This window comes from Pangasianodon hypophthalmus, chromosome 19 (assembly GCF_027358585.1).
Source record: "Pangasianodon hypophthalmus isolate fPanHyp1 chromosome 19, fPanHyp1.pri, whole genome shotgun sequence".
NCBI classification, from domain to species: Eukaryota; Metazoa; Chordata; class Actinopteri; order Siluriformes; family Pangasiidae; genus Pangasianodon; species Pangasianodon hypophthalmus.
In genome coordinates this window covers 12,869,551-12,885,820 of record NC_069728.1, presented here as the reverse complement: position 1 = coordinate 12,885,820, position 16,270 = coordinate 12,869,551, and the positions used below count along the sequence as shown (strand labels likewise).

The following is a 16,270-nucleotide window of genomic DNA, read 5'->3' as shown; positions in this document are numbered from 1 at the left end:
ATGGACAGTGCGTTCATCCAATTAAATGCAAGGGTCGGAAAAGCATCGACCAATCAGATTCCTACTTGGTCGCGTTCCACAAGCCAGCGTCTGTTTCCCAAATGTTGGACGTAGAGTGAGACGTAAAACCTGTTAGCTTTTATGGGATTATAGGGCACTTTTGTAGGGCATAGGCAATGATTTGGGATACAACCACAACCATATTTTCTGTAAGATGATATCGAAAAAAATAGCATACCCTCAGTTGATCATAGTGTCACAGATCTATTTTTTTTAATTATAGTTTATATTATGTCAGTATTTTTTAATTATTATTGTTCAACACTTTTTTTAAAACTGAGTTTAAATGAAGTGTGTCAGCTCAATGCTCAATAGAGAAGTCAGTAAATGAGCCATAAAGCAAATGTGGCCTATTCATGCACAAATATGTATACAATGCTGCACATCACATGCCTGAGTGCACTTCTGAAACAAAGAACCAGTGTATCTTACAGCTTTTGGGACTGAGGACACATTGCTTTGCTTTGTAGCTCTGCTCAGTGACCTGCATTTTTCCCCCATAAAGCCCTGAGGACAGCAGACACCGGCGTCCATCAGCCAGGACTGGTTTAACTTGTCTGTCCTCTCTGAACACTTACTGAACACACAACTAGACTCTACACTGCACTGTATGATATAACTAAAAGCCATAAACAGCAGAAAATGTTGGACGAACTGCATGTGATCCTTAAAATGGTTTTTTTTTTTAGCCCTCAGGAAGGTGCGTCCTCTCCTTCAGGTCTCCATCAGTTTTTATGGTAGGCAAGCTACTCAAACAATTACGGTCATCTGTGGTATATTAACACTACAGTGTAAAACATTTACAGTAATTTACTGTAATCAAAGTTGCCAGAAAAGTACTTTTAAACATACAGTAACTAACTGTAAACTATACTAACCATAAATTACTGTAATATCTTTACGCTCCTGTTATTTACATTTCTCTCTGTTTCCAGTAATACACTTAATTTTTGCAAGTGAAATACTTGTAAATATAATTATAGTATAAAATAAAGCATAATCCAGTACATTTGCTCAAGGCAGGATACAACTGCGCAGAAGGTTAAGGGTTAAGGGATAAGGTTGCAACCATGGCAGTTTGGCTTTGCTGAGATTTGAACACACGACCTAACCTGTAACTCAAAGCCTTAACCCCAACTAGGTCAACTGCTGTGCACTGATTCATAACTTTACTAGCAAATAAAGTTAAACTAATTTATTACCCTTCTCACCCCTGTCAAAATGTTAGATATCCCACCGTGCATTGTGTTTTCTGGCATTTTACTGTAAACCAGTGCACTTCTCTAATTGCCTAATTGTTTACAATACAATCCTGTAAAATAATAAAACAGTATTTTGCTGTAAATAAGTAGTTTTTTTTTTTTTACAGTGATGGCATTAGCTAACATTACACTACATATTTCAGAGCTGTAGTAGAGCAAAATAGCATTTTTGTAACAAAAACTCTATACAATGTGAATGACAAGGTTTCATCTGTAAACACCTTCTTGTTGAAGATGGAGTTATAGACATATGTTCCACGCCTTACAATGATTAAAATCATGACCTGTAAGAAATCCTTGAACATTTCTTGGAATATTCCTAAAAGCTTCTTCAGTTTTTGTGTTACTGTAATCTGACTGCAGCTTCCTGTTTATAAACTCCAAGTCCCAGCATGCTGTGTGGTTGTAGCTCATTAATGTCAAGTTGTCACTATGTTCATGTGTACTGCAGACTTCCAAGCATGTTATTCATTTGAAACATTCCACTGGGCTTGTGTGGTATTAAAACTGGAATCACATCAGGGGAATAGGAGATTCTTATCCTCTATGCTTAGAGATTATAGCCTGTATGTAGTTTTGGTTTCAAGGTCAACAGGTGCTCAAGAGCCATGAGAATGTGTCTGTCGCCCCCTGGTGCTGCAAACCCAAAGTAGCTCTCACAATCATAAATAAGAATCCATCCATCCATTCATCCATCCATCCATCCATCCATCCTTCCATCCATCCTTCCATCCATCCTCTGTACCGCTTATACTACACAGGGTCACGGGGGAACCTGGAGCCTATCCCAGGGAACTCAGGGCACAAGTCGTGGGACACTCTGGATGGGTTGCCAACCCATCACAGGGCACAATCGTGCACACACTCCCATTCACACTCTGGCATCTCCAAATTGTCCATAATCAGCCTACAACGCATGTCTTTGGACTCGGAGAGGAAACCGGAGTACCCGGAGGAAACCCCCGAAGCACAGGGAAAAGATGCAAACTCCACGCACACCCATAGGTGTGAGGCAACAGTGCTAACCTAACCTAACTAAGCCACCGTGCCCCCATAAATAAGAAATCTTTTACTTTAAATAAAAATTGGTCATTGTTTGCTGAAAATCTCCTATATATGGACCTCCTAATGGCCAGATACCTTGACAGACCATCCAGCCCACACTGCCAAGAAATAGCATAACTTCTCTGACCACACCACATCAACACCACGATTAGGAAGACAGCATTGCTGCTCCACCATGACCCTAACCAGGATAAAATAATTACTGAATATGAATGAATGAGTGAAAATATAAGGGGAAAAATAGACCTTTTCTAATTTAAGAGCAGCAATAGCAAAGAAACGGAAGCTTAATCAACAATGATACTAAAGCGATACAAATTGATGCAGTGACACCCATTTCACTCGGACTGACAGGCACAGGTGGCACGTCTCGCTCTCCGGAAACTCATTTGATAATATTTCTAAATAAACACCACGAATAAAAGATTTGTACAGATGCATAGACAATCGGATCGATTTGGTTACCATCATCAAACAAACAGTTCCATACTGTTCTTAATCAGTGAGACCAGCGATTTGTGAAGACATGCTGTATATACTTAGACTTAGTAAATTTTTTAAACTCATTGTCGCATTTCAAGAAAGCTTCATGTAGAGATACACTCTATGGCCAAAAGTTTGCGGACACCTGACCATAACATTCATACAGCATGTGCTTGTTGAACATCCCATTCCTGATTTAGTCCCAATTTGCTGTTATTCTCCACTCTTCTGGGAAGGTTTTCCACTACATTTTGGATCATGACTGTGGGGATTTGTCCATTCAGCCACAACAGCATGAGTGAGGTCAGGTACTGATGTTGGGTGAGGAGGCCTGGGGGGCAGTCACTGTTCCAGTTCATCCCAAAGGTGTTCAGTGGGGTTGAGGTCAGGGCTCTGTAAAGGCCACTCGAGTTCTACCACTCCAACATTGGCAAAACATGTCTTCATGTGATAATGACAATGTGCACAGGGGCACTGCCATGCTGGAACAGGTTTGTGCCCCTTAGTTCCAGTGAAGGGAAATTGTAATGTTATAGCCTACAAAGACATTCTATACAATTGTGTGCTTCCAAATTTGTGGCACCAGTTTGGGGAAGAACCACATATGGGTGTGATGGTCAGGTGTCTGCAAACTTTTGGCTATATAGTGTATTTCACGGTCATGAGTCTCAGTACACTCAGTATAACAGTGGAACAGTTCAGACTTTACCAAACAGAGTGCATGCATTTAATCGCCAGTTCAAACCAACACAGTATCCAACAGTTAAAAGAAGAAGTAGAAAAAAGACAAACCAAATAAAAAAACCCATAATACAAAAAGCATGCTTTAGGAATACAGGTGACAACACACATCTCATACACTTGCATTCAACATTTGTGAACACTCAGTTAATGACAGCTTTGCAAGTAGATTTTAGGAATGGTAAAGTTAAATACACAGTCTTATATATATATATAATTCTCAAATATAATTTGTCCATTTGCATAAAAACATTCCCTCTAAAATTTGTCTTGCTAAAAGACAAAGATGGAGGGTAAAATTCACACAGTATAACGCTGTGCTGGATAGTTCTTTAAAAACTTAGTGTAGTTTTTTTCCCAAGCCTTGGTCAGATTTTCCCAAGAAAGCGAACATGCATAAGGATCAGTCTTGTGGTGTTTTCTGAAAATATGCAGAAATCTTTTTCATAGAAGTTGGAGAGGAAATTCTCTTCGTCTGCGGGGACGAGGCCTTCTTCCCAGACTGCGGAGAGCTCAGTGCCTAAGCAGGAGGAAGAGAGACAACAGGAGTTATCCTCCAACAAATCTGATGAAATCACAAAGAGCATACAGATGCTGGGTTGAGAACATTGCGGTTTGGATAGACAGACAGAAGTATAGGTGAGACAGAATTAAAGACCAATGTCCTTAGTCTGTCTTTGTCTTTTAATCAGAAAGACAAGACCAAGACAGAAAAGACGAGCAAAGCCAGGCTGTTTTCACGAAAAAACCAAAACTGATGTACTGTATTTCTCAGATCTGATATTTAGACATAGAAAAAAAAAAAAACATGAAACCTGATTTTACAGGACAAACTGTCACATGACCTCAAATATGATTTTAATCAGATCTGAAAACCACATATATGGTAGCTTGATTAGAAAACTGACTGCATGAAATTTGACGTTTTCCAAAGTCAGTTTCAAAGTCTGTTTCTTTTTATTACATTTTAGACTGCAGAAAATCTTTCTAGCTCAAATCAGACATGCCAGTAAATTAGATTTGAGCTGTCTGTCTGAAGCAAAAGACAGAAAAGACTTTCAGACAAGACAATCATATATTCAAACAGCATAGACAGTAACTCAAAGATCAGGAAGACAGAAGGACAAACATAAATACAGAAGAGACAGTCTGAAAGAAAGGAAATACAGAAACAGAAACCAAAGTGACAGAAAAGGATATCAGAGTTGGTCTATAGTTAATGTTACACTGTACATTAAATATTTAGCTGACTAAAAGATAACTTTATTGCCAAGTGGCATCTCCCATGATACACTATATGGCTAAAAGTTTGTGGACACCTGACCATAACATTCATACAGCATGTGCTTGTTGAACATCCCATTCCTGATTTAGTCTCAATTTGCTGTTATTCTCCACTCTTCTGGGAAGGTTTTCCACTACATTTTGGATCATGACTGTGGGGATTTGCCCATTCAGCCACAACAGCATGAGTGAGGTCAGGTACTGATGTTGGGTGAGGAGGCCTGGGGGGCAGTCACTGTTCCAGTTCATCCCAAAGGTGTTCAGTGGGGTTGAGGTCAGGGCTCTGTACAGGCCACTCGAGTTCTATCACTCCAACATTGGCAAAACATGTCTTCATGTGATAATGATAATGTGCACAGGGGCACTGCAGTGCTGGAACAGGTTTGTGCCCCTTAATTCCAGTGTAGGGAAATTGTAATGTTATAGCCTACAAAGACATTCTATACAATTGTGGGCTTCCAAATTTGTGGCACCAGTTTGGGGAAGAACCACATATGGGTGTGATGGTCAGGTGTCTGCAAACTTTTGGCTATATAGTGTATCTGCAATAAAATGCTTAAACTGTATAAAGAGGTGTTTTTTTTTCCCTTCCATTTTGAAAACTCAAACTAGCAGTTTCCAACTGAATCCTCACTGCTGCTGCACTGTTATATGGCATTTAAGGTCATCGTTGTTGAGATAGTGAAGCGGATACTGTGATGTTAAATGGTTATTATACAGTATATCAGTATTTATTGTGACTTACAGAGAGGGACTGTGTCCTCGAGTCTTGTCTCTTCACTGCATTAGGGCTTTTAGGTAACGCGGCTCTGCTGTGAGACTGTTTCAGTTTCCGGCTCATTGCAGAAAGCCAGTCAGCTTTCAGTGGCGAGCTGTTCTCCTTATCAGCCTGAGTAGATGAGCTGATCCTCTCTTCCTTCTCTTCTGTTCTTTCCTCTGCTGATGTGCAGAAAGCGCTCCCAGACTCCCGACTCCTCTTACAGTCCGGATAGAGCTCAGACACTCCATCGCTCTCGTCTTCCCCCATCGTCTTGTCGCTCGTGTCCAGGCGGCGTTTGGCGCGCCTCTCAGAGCCGAGGGTGTTAATGACGGGGATGGAGAGCGGAGTTTTGGTCTGGGGCAGGCAGGGTGTATCAGGAGAGGAGGTGACAGATGGAAGAGGGAAGTCAGCACCGCTGGGGGCGCACGAGCCAGGCTGAGGGGACAACAGAGAGTCAGCGCTGCCTGACCTGCCACTCCGAACGGGGGTTACATCAGCCTGAGGGAAGGAGCCTGACAGACACAAACGGAGAACCATTAAAAAGAGGTCATGATAGCATCCCAAATCCAGTAATCACAATACATAGCAGATCTAAGCGAGAAGAACTGTCAGCTCTTTACTAACATCAAACACAGAGATCCTGGCAGAGCTGCCAATATTGCACAAAAAAAAAAACAAAACAACACATGGACATGTTTTCAGATGTGCTGGAGTAGATTTATAAATTGTGGTCAGATTAACATGTGGATGAGAACATGTGGAATAAATCTGGTTACTTCCATTGTGTTAACCAAAATATTCCTTAGTGCATGTTTGGTATCAATTTAATTGTACAAGTATTGTACAAGTTTACAAAATAACAATTACAGGGTACTGTATGGTTTTATATTTAGGTTGTCTTTCACATACACACATACACACACACACACACACACACACACACACACACACACACACACACACATACACACACATACACACACATACACACACATACACACACACATACACACACACATACACACACACATACACACACATACACACACATACACACACATACACACACACATACACACACACATACACACACACATACACACATATATACTGGAGCCAACTGGTCTACAAAGGGGACCTTTTCCCATTGTTTCACAAACTCATTCCCAGAAACTGAATTAGCATACAACACCTTGGGGTGAGTTTACAAGGCTGGGGGTCCATGCTGCCATAAAATATATCTCTCCCATTTGATACTTTGGTTCAAAGAGGTGCATGGGGTACAAGTAGGGTATGAGAGTTAGCTCTAGTAAGGAGAAGATCTTGAGGAAGAGATTTTTACCATCCGGTCTCATCTAATCTCATCTGATCTCTTTCTGATGCGATTCCACCCGCATCCTATTCTAGCCACACAGGTCCATCTATTCATTCTGTCAAAGTTTCCACTTTTACTTATTACATTTTATTCTTGTATTATGCGATCTATAATAAACTTCGTAATTTCGCTACCTATAAAATACTGAGTAGTTCCTTTGGAGAAAAGTATGGTGCATTAATAGTGTGATTTGGTTGATTTGTATGATTACTAGAAATAGTTTCTAGCTGAAGTTGCAGATTTAAATAAACACCTCTGACAAGTAAATAAGAAAGGCCTGGGCTTGCGTGTTGATAGAAACCTCTGAGCTAACCGAATAATTGTTTAATAAATAGGCTATATAAAAGCCTCTGACGTAGGAACCTCACTTTATACTGAAAGATTAGTATGAAGCCATTTTAGATTAAATGTAACTTCAACACAGATTTTATTCTTTTATTAATTTAACTAAAAAGATGGCTAATCTAAGTAATTATTGGATTCAGATACTTAAGTGATTCGAATATCAGAGTCAGATGTTAAGTAATAAAGTTAAAACACACATTTAACCTTCAGCTGGGCCCATTTCTGTCCCTGGTCATAGGAGAGCAGCAGAGTAAGACGATATCATTTTATACTTAGTCCTACAGCAATAGTAATGATTTTGTAGCCATGTAATTTTACGTGGCAAATTTTCAAGATTGCATCAAATTTTTAATAACAGCTTTTTATAAGCCAGATTTCTCAAGAATACAGATGAAAGGTGAAATACAGTAAAATGCACTGTAGAATAAACAGGTTAGCTTTACTACTCATTCATGATTCATGCTACTAACAAAATAAGGTGTGTAAAGTCTGAAAGTAAATTATAGAAATATGAATAATTATTATTATTATTACCAGATGGTCGGGAGGGTGTCTGGATTTTGCGGCGTGCCCAGCCTACAAGGTTTAAATCTCCTGCTGATGATTCTCTGTCTACACTGCGGCTGAGCCTCCAGATCCGCACGGTGTTATCATCAGAGCAGGTCGCGATCTGTATAGGGATGAAAATGTCAAATGCATAGTTTAATAGAGCTTCTGAACATCACCATGACAGGACAAATTTAGTTTAGAGGGATATAGGAACGAGGCGCTATGAAAGCCATGTGCTTATATAGACACCAGATATAGACACTAGACAAGATAAAATGCACACTTTCTTCCTATTCTAGGAAAAAGATATTATGTACAGCAGTTAATAAGAAAGTGTGTGTGTAAACCTTTCTAGCGTCTAAAAGTGTCAGCTTTTTCCTGGTTTTCCTGAAGTTTTTGGGTTTGAGACAAGATGTTGTTAATGTGAGATTGGGAAAAGGGGGCAGGGCCTCCAGGCGTATTTGTTATTGAGACTTCAAAACACCTACACAAATGTCAGATTCATATTGTATGTTGCTTGGCTTTTGGCTTTTTTCATTTTGAAAACGTACGATTGCTCTTTGGAGTACTTATATTGGCGTACTCCAATCTTAACATGTGGAGCCACTATGCAGAATGTGTGAAGGTTTGTACTAGTCACTGAAACCCAGCCTGAGTTTTACAAAGGCCAATATTAGTCGCTGTTTTACAAAGGCCAATATTAGTCGCTGTGGGAGATTTTAGATTATTTAGTTAATTCTGTGTAAATGCTGAGGTTGAGAAAAAGCAATACATAGCTATGCAATACTACATAGCACATAGTGTTGTCCCAGAATGCCTTTGTAAGAAGGCACTTTATACATCTGGAACCAAGCAATTAAACTCGAGACCAACGTAAAGCAGTGTGACCTTTCCCCATCCAGCATTTAGATAAGTATTAGGGACAGCTAGGGAACACAGACAGCTAGTAAAAAGTTTCCGCAGCTCTATTACATATAAAAGCTCCCAGCAAATTGCTCACCTTTGTGAAATCAGAGGGGCTCCAGGTGACTGATGTCACTTCCTGGCTGTGCCCCTGAAGCATCACAGGAGCCTGATCTGGGTCAGAGATCTACAGAGAGAAGATTCAGACCATTTAAGAGACCATTAAGAGAGCCACACAAATTCCACACGTAAAGAAATTTAAAACTAAAAATCACATGTAAACAAAGCTCAAGCCCCTCACCTTCCAGATATAAGCGTGGCTATCGCTCGACCCACTGGCCAGGAACTGATCATCTGGACTCACGCTGGACTTCACATAGAACGAGGAGTTACGATGGCCACTGAACACAGCCGCTGGACGAACAGACAGAAGATGGAGTGTTTTTTTTTTTTTTTTTTTTTTTTTTTTTAAAAAAGTGCACACGTTCAGAAATTTCAGAACAATAAAGCTGATAATAAATGTGAATCCTCTTATGATTATGAATTTAAAGGAAACTAAAGTAGTTAGCATGTAGGGTCTGTAGTTAGAAATGTCCAGTCGCAGTGTCTTTATCCTTTATTAATTGTATGATTTAGTGTTATACCACAACGCTATTGAATTCTCAACACTTATGTAATGAATTATGATTAATTTTCCATAAGAGCACAGCTCAGACTAGTTATTATGCCTTATCGCTTCTATAGTAACAAAGTACACAGCGACTTGTATGGCAGACGCTCTACATAAATGAATTTTAAAATTGTGTGTACTTGTTCATCAAGTTTTATGCGAGGAGATATTTATTTAGTATTTTTGGAAGAAGCCTCCGGTGTTAGGGCTCTGTAACAGTCAGACATAAGACTTGGTTAAAGCTTTCCGACACAGTATATCTTAAGACAGAGGACTTTGCAGTAACATGGTAAGCTCTGTTTTTCTGTCATTATCTTCAAGAGAGAGGAAATGAAAGACAGGCTGGTGAGAGAACAACTGTTTATAGCTGTTAGAATGTAGGCAATTACAGGAACTAACTTGTTTTGCAGACGCTGTACAACATGAAATGGATAAAATATACATGTTTCTAAACAATAAAAAAAATCGTTAACACTGACAAATTGTGGTATAAGAGGGGGAAAAACACACACTGGGATGTGCTTTTAAAGGAAAATAATCTACTTCGGGGTGGAAACAGTAACTTTGCATCAGGCCGCATCACACCACCCAAGGATTGATTGTTTTCCTATAACAGCACTCCCCATAGAGTTTTATTCCTTACATATCGGACCATGATGGCGGCCAAATCTGATAAGTGGCACTCTTTACCTGGTGTAGTTTTCAATCCACTGATATCAAACATGTAAATGTTGTCATCTGTGCAGTTGCAGAACAGTCTGGAGCTCATCGAGTCTAACGTCAGGCCTGAATAACCTGGACATAAAGTGAATCCGATTAAACGGCCAATGAGAATGAGTCTGGTTAAAAACATTGCCAAAAATGGAATACATGTGAGACAGGCATTGTTGTACAGTAGACTGATTTTGTTGCAATACTGATAGAAGCACAGTGCTGCCACTAAAACAATACAAAAATATCGTGCTTTCATTATTAGGCCATATTAACCCACCTCTATTATCAAAGGTTTCAACCCACATTTTGATCTGTAGTCGGGGTGTTTGAGTGACTGCTGTGCAAGTCAGCAAGCATTTATGTACCTAGTTTGCGTGTGGAGGATCCTGGGTACTGATAAATCTGGAGTGGGGTGGGGTTCTGCTGGTACGCCGTGTAACTCTTCCTTAAATCCCACATCTTAATCGTCCTGTACAGAGACCAGGCGTAAGCTGAGTATCAGTATATAATTAAAGGATTTGGCTTCTTAAACCACAGAAAGTGTTTCTAATTCACCACATACCCATCTACTGCTCCTGACGAGATGAGCGTGTTCTCGTCACGGAAAAGAACAGCCGTCACGCCTCTCTGAGAATCCTGCACAGCAAGAGAGATAAAGGAATATTATAGAATTTACAGGAAAAAAACATAGTAAACATAATATATTAAAGCTCGCATAATGAAATTCTCTAACACGGCATTATAAATGATGTACGCAATGCTTATACATGTGTTACAAAGCCCTAATAAAAGAACCTCTCAAATAAAGTCTTACCATTATTTGCCACCTAGATCTGATATCAAGATCACATGACTAAATGAAACGATGTAATGTCTGTCACAGCGTGCTTAATGATAACATCGATGATGAAATTTGTTGATAACTATTTTATTATCTAACGTTGATTATATAATTATCTCTATTCCCCCAGCGTACATCAGCACTGTAGCACTAAAAGCCTTCTCACCACAGAAGGAGCCATTCCTCTGGATGTCACTCGTTTTTTCTTCGTTTGCGGTGTGTTTCTCTCCATCTTCATATGAGCTCCACTTATCTGTTTCATCTGCCTGTAGAAGCCATCTGTGTGAAAAAGGACAGGGATCATTTGGGTCAGACACCGAGAGACAGAGACAAAAACAGACACCGACAAACAGACACCAGACAGACAGAGGCAGAAACTGTCAGACAGACACCGACAGACAGAGTGGGAGAGAGAGAGAGAGAGAGAGAGAGAGAGACAAACAGACACTGACAGAGAGAGAGTGTGAGACAAACACAGACAGAGAGAGAGCAAGCGAAAGAGACAGACAAACACCTTCAGAGAGAGAGAGAGAGAGAGAGAGAGAGAGAGAGAGAGAGAGAGAGAGAGAGCGTGAGTGAGAGAGATAGACACCGACACAGAGAGAGAGAGAGCGAGAGAGACAGACAGACACCAACAGAGAGAGAGAGAGAGCGAGAGAGACAGACAGACAGACAGAGAGGGCAAGAGAGACAGACAGACACCGACAGAGAGAGAGAGAGCGAGCAACAGATAGAGGCCCCAACAGAGAGAGCGAGAGAGCGAGAGAGACAGACAGATGCCCCGACAGAGAGACAAAAACACTTAAAGACAGAGGGACAAAGACAACAAAGACAGACACAGACAGACAGGCATGCAGACTTGTATAAGAATCGTAACCTGATTAAGCTGTCATTATCCAACGTTCCCACTCTTACCTTTCTTACTACACCTCATGTCCCACAGCATGATGTTCCCGTCCCTGCCTCCGGTGCAGAAAACAGCTGAGGGAACAAAATGTGGCTTTAACATAAAACATTCCCAACATTCCAATGAAAGCTTTCAGACAGGGGAAAAAACTCCTCTGAGAAAAACGATTAATTGCCTTGATTAATTAATATTGCAAGACTGAAGCATTTTAGCCAAACATAACAGGAAGTAAAAATATTCCTCAGAGCAGACAGACTGATGAAGCACAGAGCAGCCAGAATGAAGGGATTACCTTTCTCCTGTTTGGGAAAGGCCACACTCTTCAGGCTGCACTGATGCCCTTTAAAGCTTCCCAGCAGCTCTCCGGAGATCACGTCCCACAGCCGGGCTGTCTGATCACCTGACGCTGTCACCTTCACACCAAAACATTACTTACTCTTACAAGTCATCTTAAAGTATCTGAAAGATCAATCTGAGCTGCTGAAGAACTCACTAGGCTGTTTGCTCCTGGGACCCAGGCGATATCAAACACCGCGTTATCATGCGCCAGCCATTCTGTGGATAAGAAACAGCATCGCTTAGGCCTTGGCTAAGATGAATTTCCCCCTGCATTCCAGTGCTGTTTCTATTTAACCTCTTCACGCCATTTCCATGGTTTAATGCTGCGTTCCACTTATCTCAGAACTACAACATTTTTGACCACCACGAGTGATGCTGAACTTGGGGTTGAGGAGATTGTCCCGAGTTTATGAGTAGGAATTCCATGTTGAGAGTTTTTCTTTTGGTTTTCCTACTCCTAGTGTCCAAGTTTTAGTCAAATTCAGCATAATGCACCATCTTACCCTTAACACTTAGCTCAATGGAGTGAAGGATGCAAGGATGAAACATGACTCCTTGAAGACCTGAGAGATTTTTTTTAAAGGCCTGAGTGATACTGATCATCACAAGATGCACCACAAGATTTTGGGGCTGTCAGCAAATAACGTGGTTTGTGAAAGACAAATGTTCCGAAATATTCTTACAATACAATGCACAACACATGGAGTGTGTTGCAAGGTGTGTCTTAACAAGTCTAAATTTTACAGAAACACAGCGAGGGTTTTCGGAACATTGCAGTCCCTGACTCTGATGAAGGTTTACTCACCTTTCAGTACAGTGCTGCGTCTCTCAGTGTTATAAAGGCTCACGATCCCTTCCTCATTCGCTACAGCCAGCGTGCTGCCCTGCCCGGGAGCTGCCAGACACACGCCAGACACACGCCAGACACACGCCAGACACACGCCATTCAAGTGCATAGAGATGTCAGACTTCAGCCAGTTACAACATTTAAGACAGTTCTTTGCACAAATATGAAAAAAGCAGAAGTGAAGGAACGTGTTATGGAATTGTTGTATTTATGGATGTATTATCTGTGTGTTTTACAATCATAAGAGATCAGACATTTTAACTGCATTAAGTGCCAAATACACATTTAGAGTCAAGGAAAAGTGATCAGAACATCTTTTTATATACACATCATATAAACTCACAGGCCACTTTATTAAGAACACTACCACTGCACACCACATTTTACAAATCTGTGTAAGATACTTTATGAAACTCTAAATATAATTGCTGCTACATATATACCTATTGCTGCTACTCTATCAATAGTTTACAGCCCATGTTCTGGCATTTATTGTCCTGTGCATATATTGTCCTGCACTCATCTCACACTGTTGTATATTTGCACTTTATGTAGTCTTGTGTACTGTTGTGTTGCACCATGGTCCTGGAAAAAAATGACATTTCCTTCCGGTGTATACATCTACATAGAGGAATGACAATAAAAACCCACATGACTTGACCAACTGGACCTCCATGATATTTTCCAATTAGCCAGTTGTGTGGTAGAAGTGCAATGCATACACTCATGCAGATACAGTTCAAGCATTAAAAAAAGAATCTAAAAGGAACCATACATTTCTTGCCTCCTCAAAAGAAATTTTAGTGTTTGAGAAACATTATTTGTATGTCCTAACACCATTATAATGGGTAAGATTCACACGCTTCATCTGCACTAATCTTGCATCTGACCAAACTGCTAGAGCTTCACCTGTGGAGAATGTGCATCCAAACGGAGGAACAGCGGTGCCCGAGTCTCCGTAAGACACGTGTTCATCATGACTGGCACACCCGAAACACTCCAGCAGAGATGACAGAGGGTAATCCCCATGCTTATCTACAACAGAAAGGAACACAAGGAGTTATTTAATGCAATAGGATTTAACTAAATGATTTCACTCTAAAACAACAGCAGGCTTGGTGAATGTCCCAGGTCTGGGGGGTCATCTGGGGGTGGAATTGGGGGTTTTGTGTGTGTGTGTGTGTGTGTGTGTGTGTGTGTGTGTGTGTGGAGGGTCTGAAATATGTCTATTACAGCAAAGTCTGATGATAGTCCTATGCAACACTTGCAGCTCATCCGATAAGGTTTTATTTCCCCATTTTGTGAAATGGTTTGGTCTGCCATGGTTTTGCAGTGAGAGCTTTTCATTCACACTAGTTTGCTAAGATGTCGCAGAAGTCAGGTGCACAAAAAAGAAAGGAAAAAAAGAAAATGGGAGGAAGAACAACTGGCTAACTTAAGGGAGTGCATGGAAGTTCTTAAATCACAACTGAATATCGCAGTATAGAATTTAGTTATAGTCTGATTACGTGGTACAGTACAGGTCTGCTCCACACTAATATAATATATAACTGGTGGTGACTTCATTCCCCAAACTCACTCTGTTACTGGGACTTTGGCCCAAAAGCTTTTTAACCAATGTGTTTTTACAATGTCTGTAAGTGTGACAATGATTTTATTAACGTAAATGTATGAATTTATTAAAATTCACAATATTACCTGGTACAGTAGTTACTGATTTTGGTGTTACTTTAGAGCAAAATATCACCAGATTGCTTAACAGGAAGGATTTTGATATCCTCTGTAATATTAAATAGATGGCTGATAATGATTTCTTCTGTTGCATCAGGAAAAAAAAAAACCAAATGTGAGCAGGGAAGTGTGGAAGAACACCACAAAGGTGCACAGATCCACCATTTTCCCCCCGTTTTATAATATTCAGTACTGATGCCCTGATAGTAAACAAGGCAACTCTTCACTATTCCTGTTGCCAAGTTATGCAACACATCACAGGCATGATGCTGGCATGCGTTCAGGACAGGACAGGAAAATGTCACATTCGGTGTTTCAGGACAATTTCGACCCAACATTTAGTCCTGGATCAGCATGTCTCTGTTCACATGAAACTGACACATTTGTGTGGCTGAACAAGGCAACACATTTGAGCAGCTTCACCAAAACTTTTTACAGATGTTTATTTCTCACACCTGCACAATTAATCATGCATTCACTGGGTGACATTTTCACATCCCATCCTTTAGATTAAAGCATGATCTCTCTGTCTCTCTCCATGACTACATGTGTATGCTCCTGGCCTTTATCACTGAACAATAAAAGAAAACAACAAAATCTCTTTAAATTACCCACGGCACATTATTTTATATAGCTCTAATAATGGTGATCATTATGAAGTCCAGAATATAGATATATATAATTTGAAGATATAAATCTTCAGAGCTGTTAGTCATTAAATACATATTGATCTAACTAATTCTTCAGTGAAAAATCTAACAAAATCTAAACTATAGATATTTAAATCACTTTTAAATACTGTTTTAATAAATACATGTTTGGATTAATCTGATCTCTGCTAGGCGGTTTCCTGACACACAGAGCAGGAACAGAGGCCGAATCGCGAATGTCACCCTGCAGGACATTAAGTCCCCTACACATACTGTAGCGCGCCATTACTTCGAGCCCTAGAGAGTGCACCAGTGTAGGCACTAGATGGGCGTTTGGGCTTCGTCCCTTCACTACCCAGCGTTGTCTGGAAAACGCTTCTCCTATTAAAGAAAGTAAATCTGCTCACCGTTACTTCTTCTTTTCCCCACTCCTCGATCGACAACAAATCGAAACAGCATCCTGAACAGCTAGACGCCTTGTTTTAAATCAAAAATAAAATCCTGAGACGCTTTAATCCTGTACTAACTGAGAATAAAGCCGCCTACACTGGAGTTCCCGCGAAACTGATCATCACAAGAGAGGAGACAAAAATCCCGCTAATATCACGTTCCGCTTTCTCATTGGTGCACAGTGGAAGCCACGCCTTTTTTATAAACGTCACATCCGGTGAGATGGCGGTCAATGAAAAACTGCGGTTTTTTTGTTTTCCCACCCACATTGCGACAAATCCTATATCCCTTCTT

The 16,270-nt window shown here is 40.4% G+C and overlaps 1 protein-coding gene across 1 annotated transcript; it reads right to left on the bottom strand.

Moving 5' to 3' along the window:
• Nucleotides 1-2,708: 2,708 nt before the first annotated feature.
• Nucleotides 2,709-16,156, bottom strand: dtl (denticleless E3 ubiquitin protein ligase homolog (Drosophila)). The gene is made up of 15 exons (XM_026923460.3): nucleotides 15,934-16,156; nucleotides 14,055-14,180; nucleotides 13,104-13,193; nucleotides 12,453-12,514; nucleotides 12,252-12,372; nucleotides 11,968-12,033; nucleotides 11,219-11,331; nucleotides 10,774-10,847; nucleotides 10,577-10,680; nucleotides 10,188-10,292; nucleotides 9,129-9,241; nucleotides 8,925-9,014; nucleotides 7,910-8,045; nucleotides 5,641-6,167; nucleotides 2,709-4,131 (listed from the first exon to the last, which is right to left on the bottom strand). Exons 1-15 carry the CDS (start codon nucleotides 15,983-15,985, stop codon nucleotides 4,015-4,017), a joined length of 1,896 nt encoding a protein of 631 aa, XP_026779261.3. The 5' UTR covers nucleotides 15,986-16,156; the 3' UTR covers nucleotides 2,709-4,014.
• Nucleotides 16,157-16,270: the final 114 nt, after the last annotated feature.

Excerpts from the sequence above, each read along its gene's own strand:
- dtl (XM_026923460.3), bottom strand. The coding sequence starts at position 15,985 with ATGCTGTTTCGATTTGTTGTCGATCGAGGAGTGGGGAAAAGAAGAAGT. Across the intron at positions 10,293-10,576 it reads ATCCTCCACACGCAAACTAG|GTTATTCAGGCCTGACGTTA; the intron begins GTACATAAATGC and ends CTTTATGTCCAG. Across the intron at positions 4,132-5,640 it reads CGAGGACACAGTCCCTCTCT|GCACTGAGCTCTCCGCAGTC; the intron begins GTAAGTCACAAT and ends CCTCCTGCTTAG.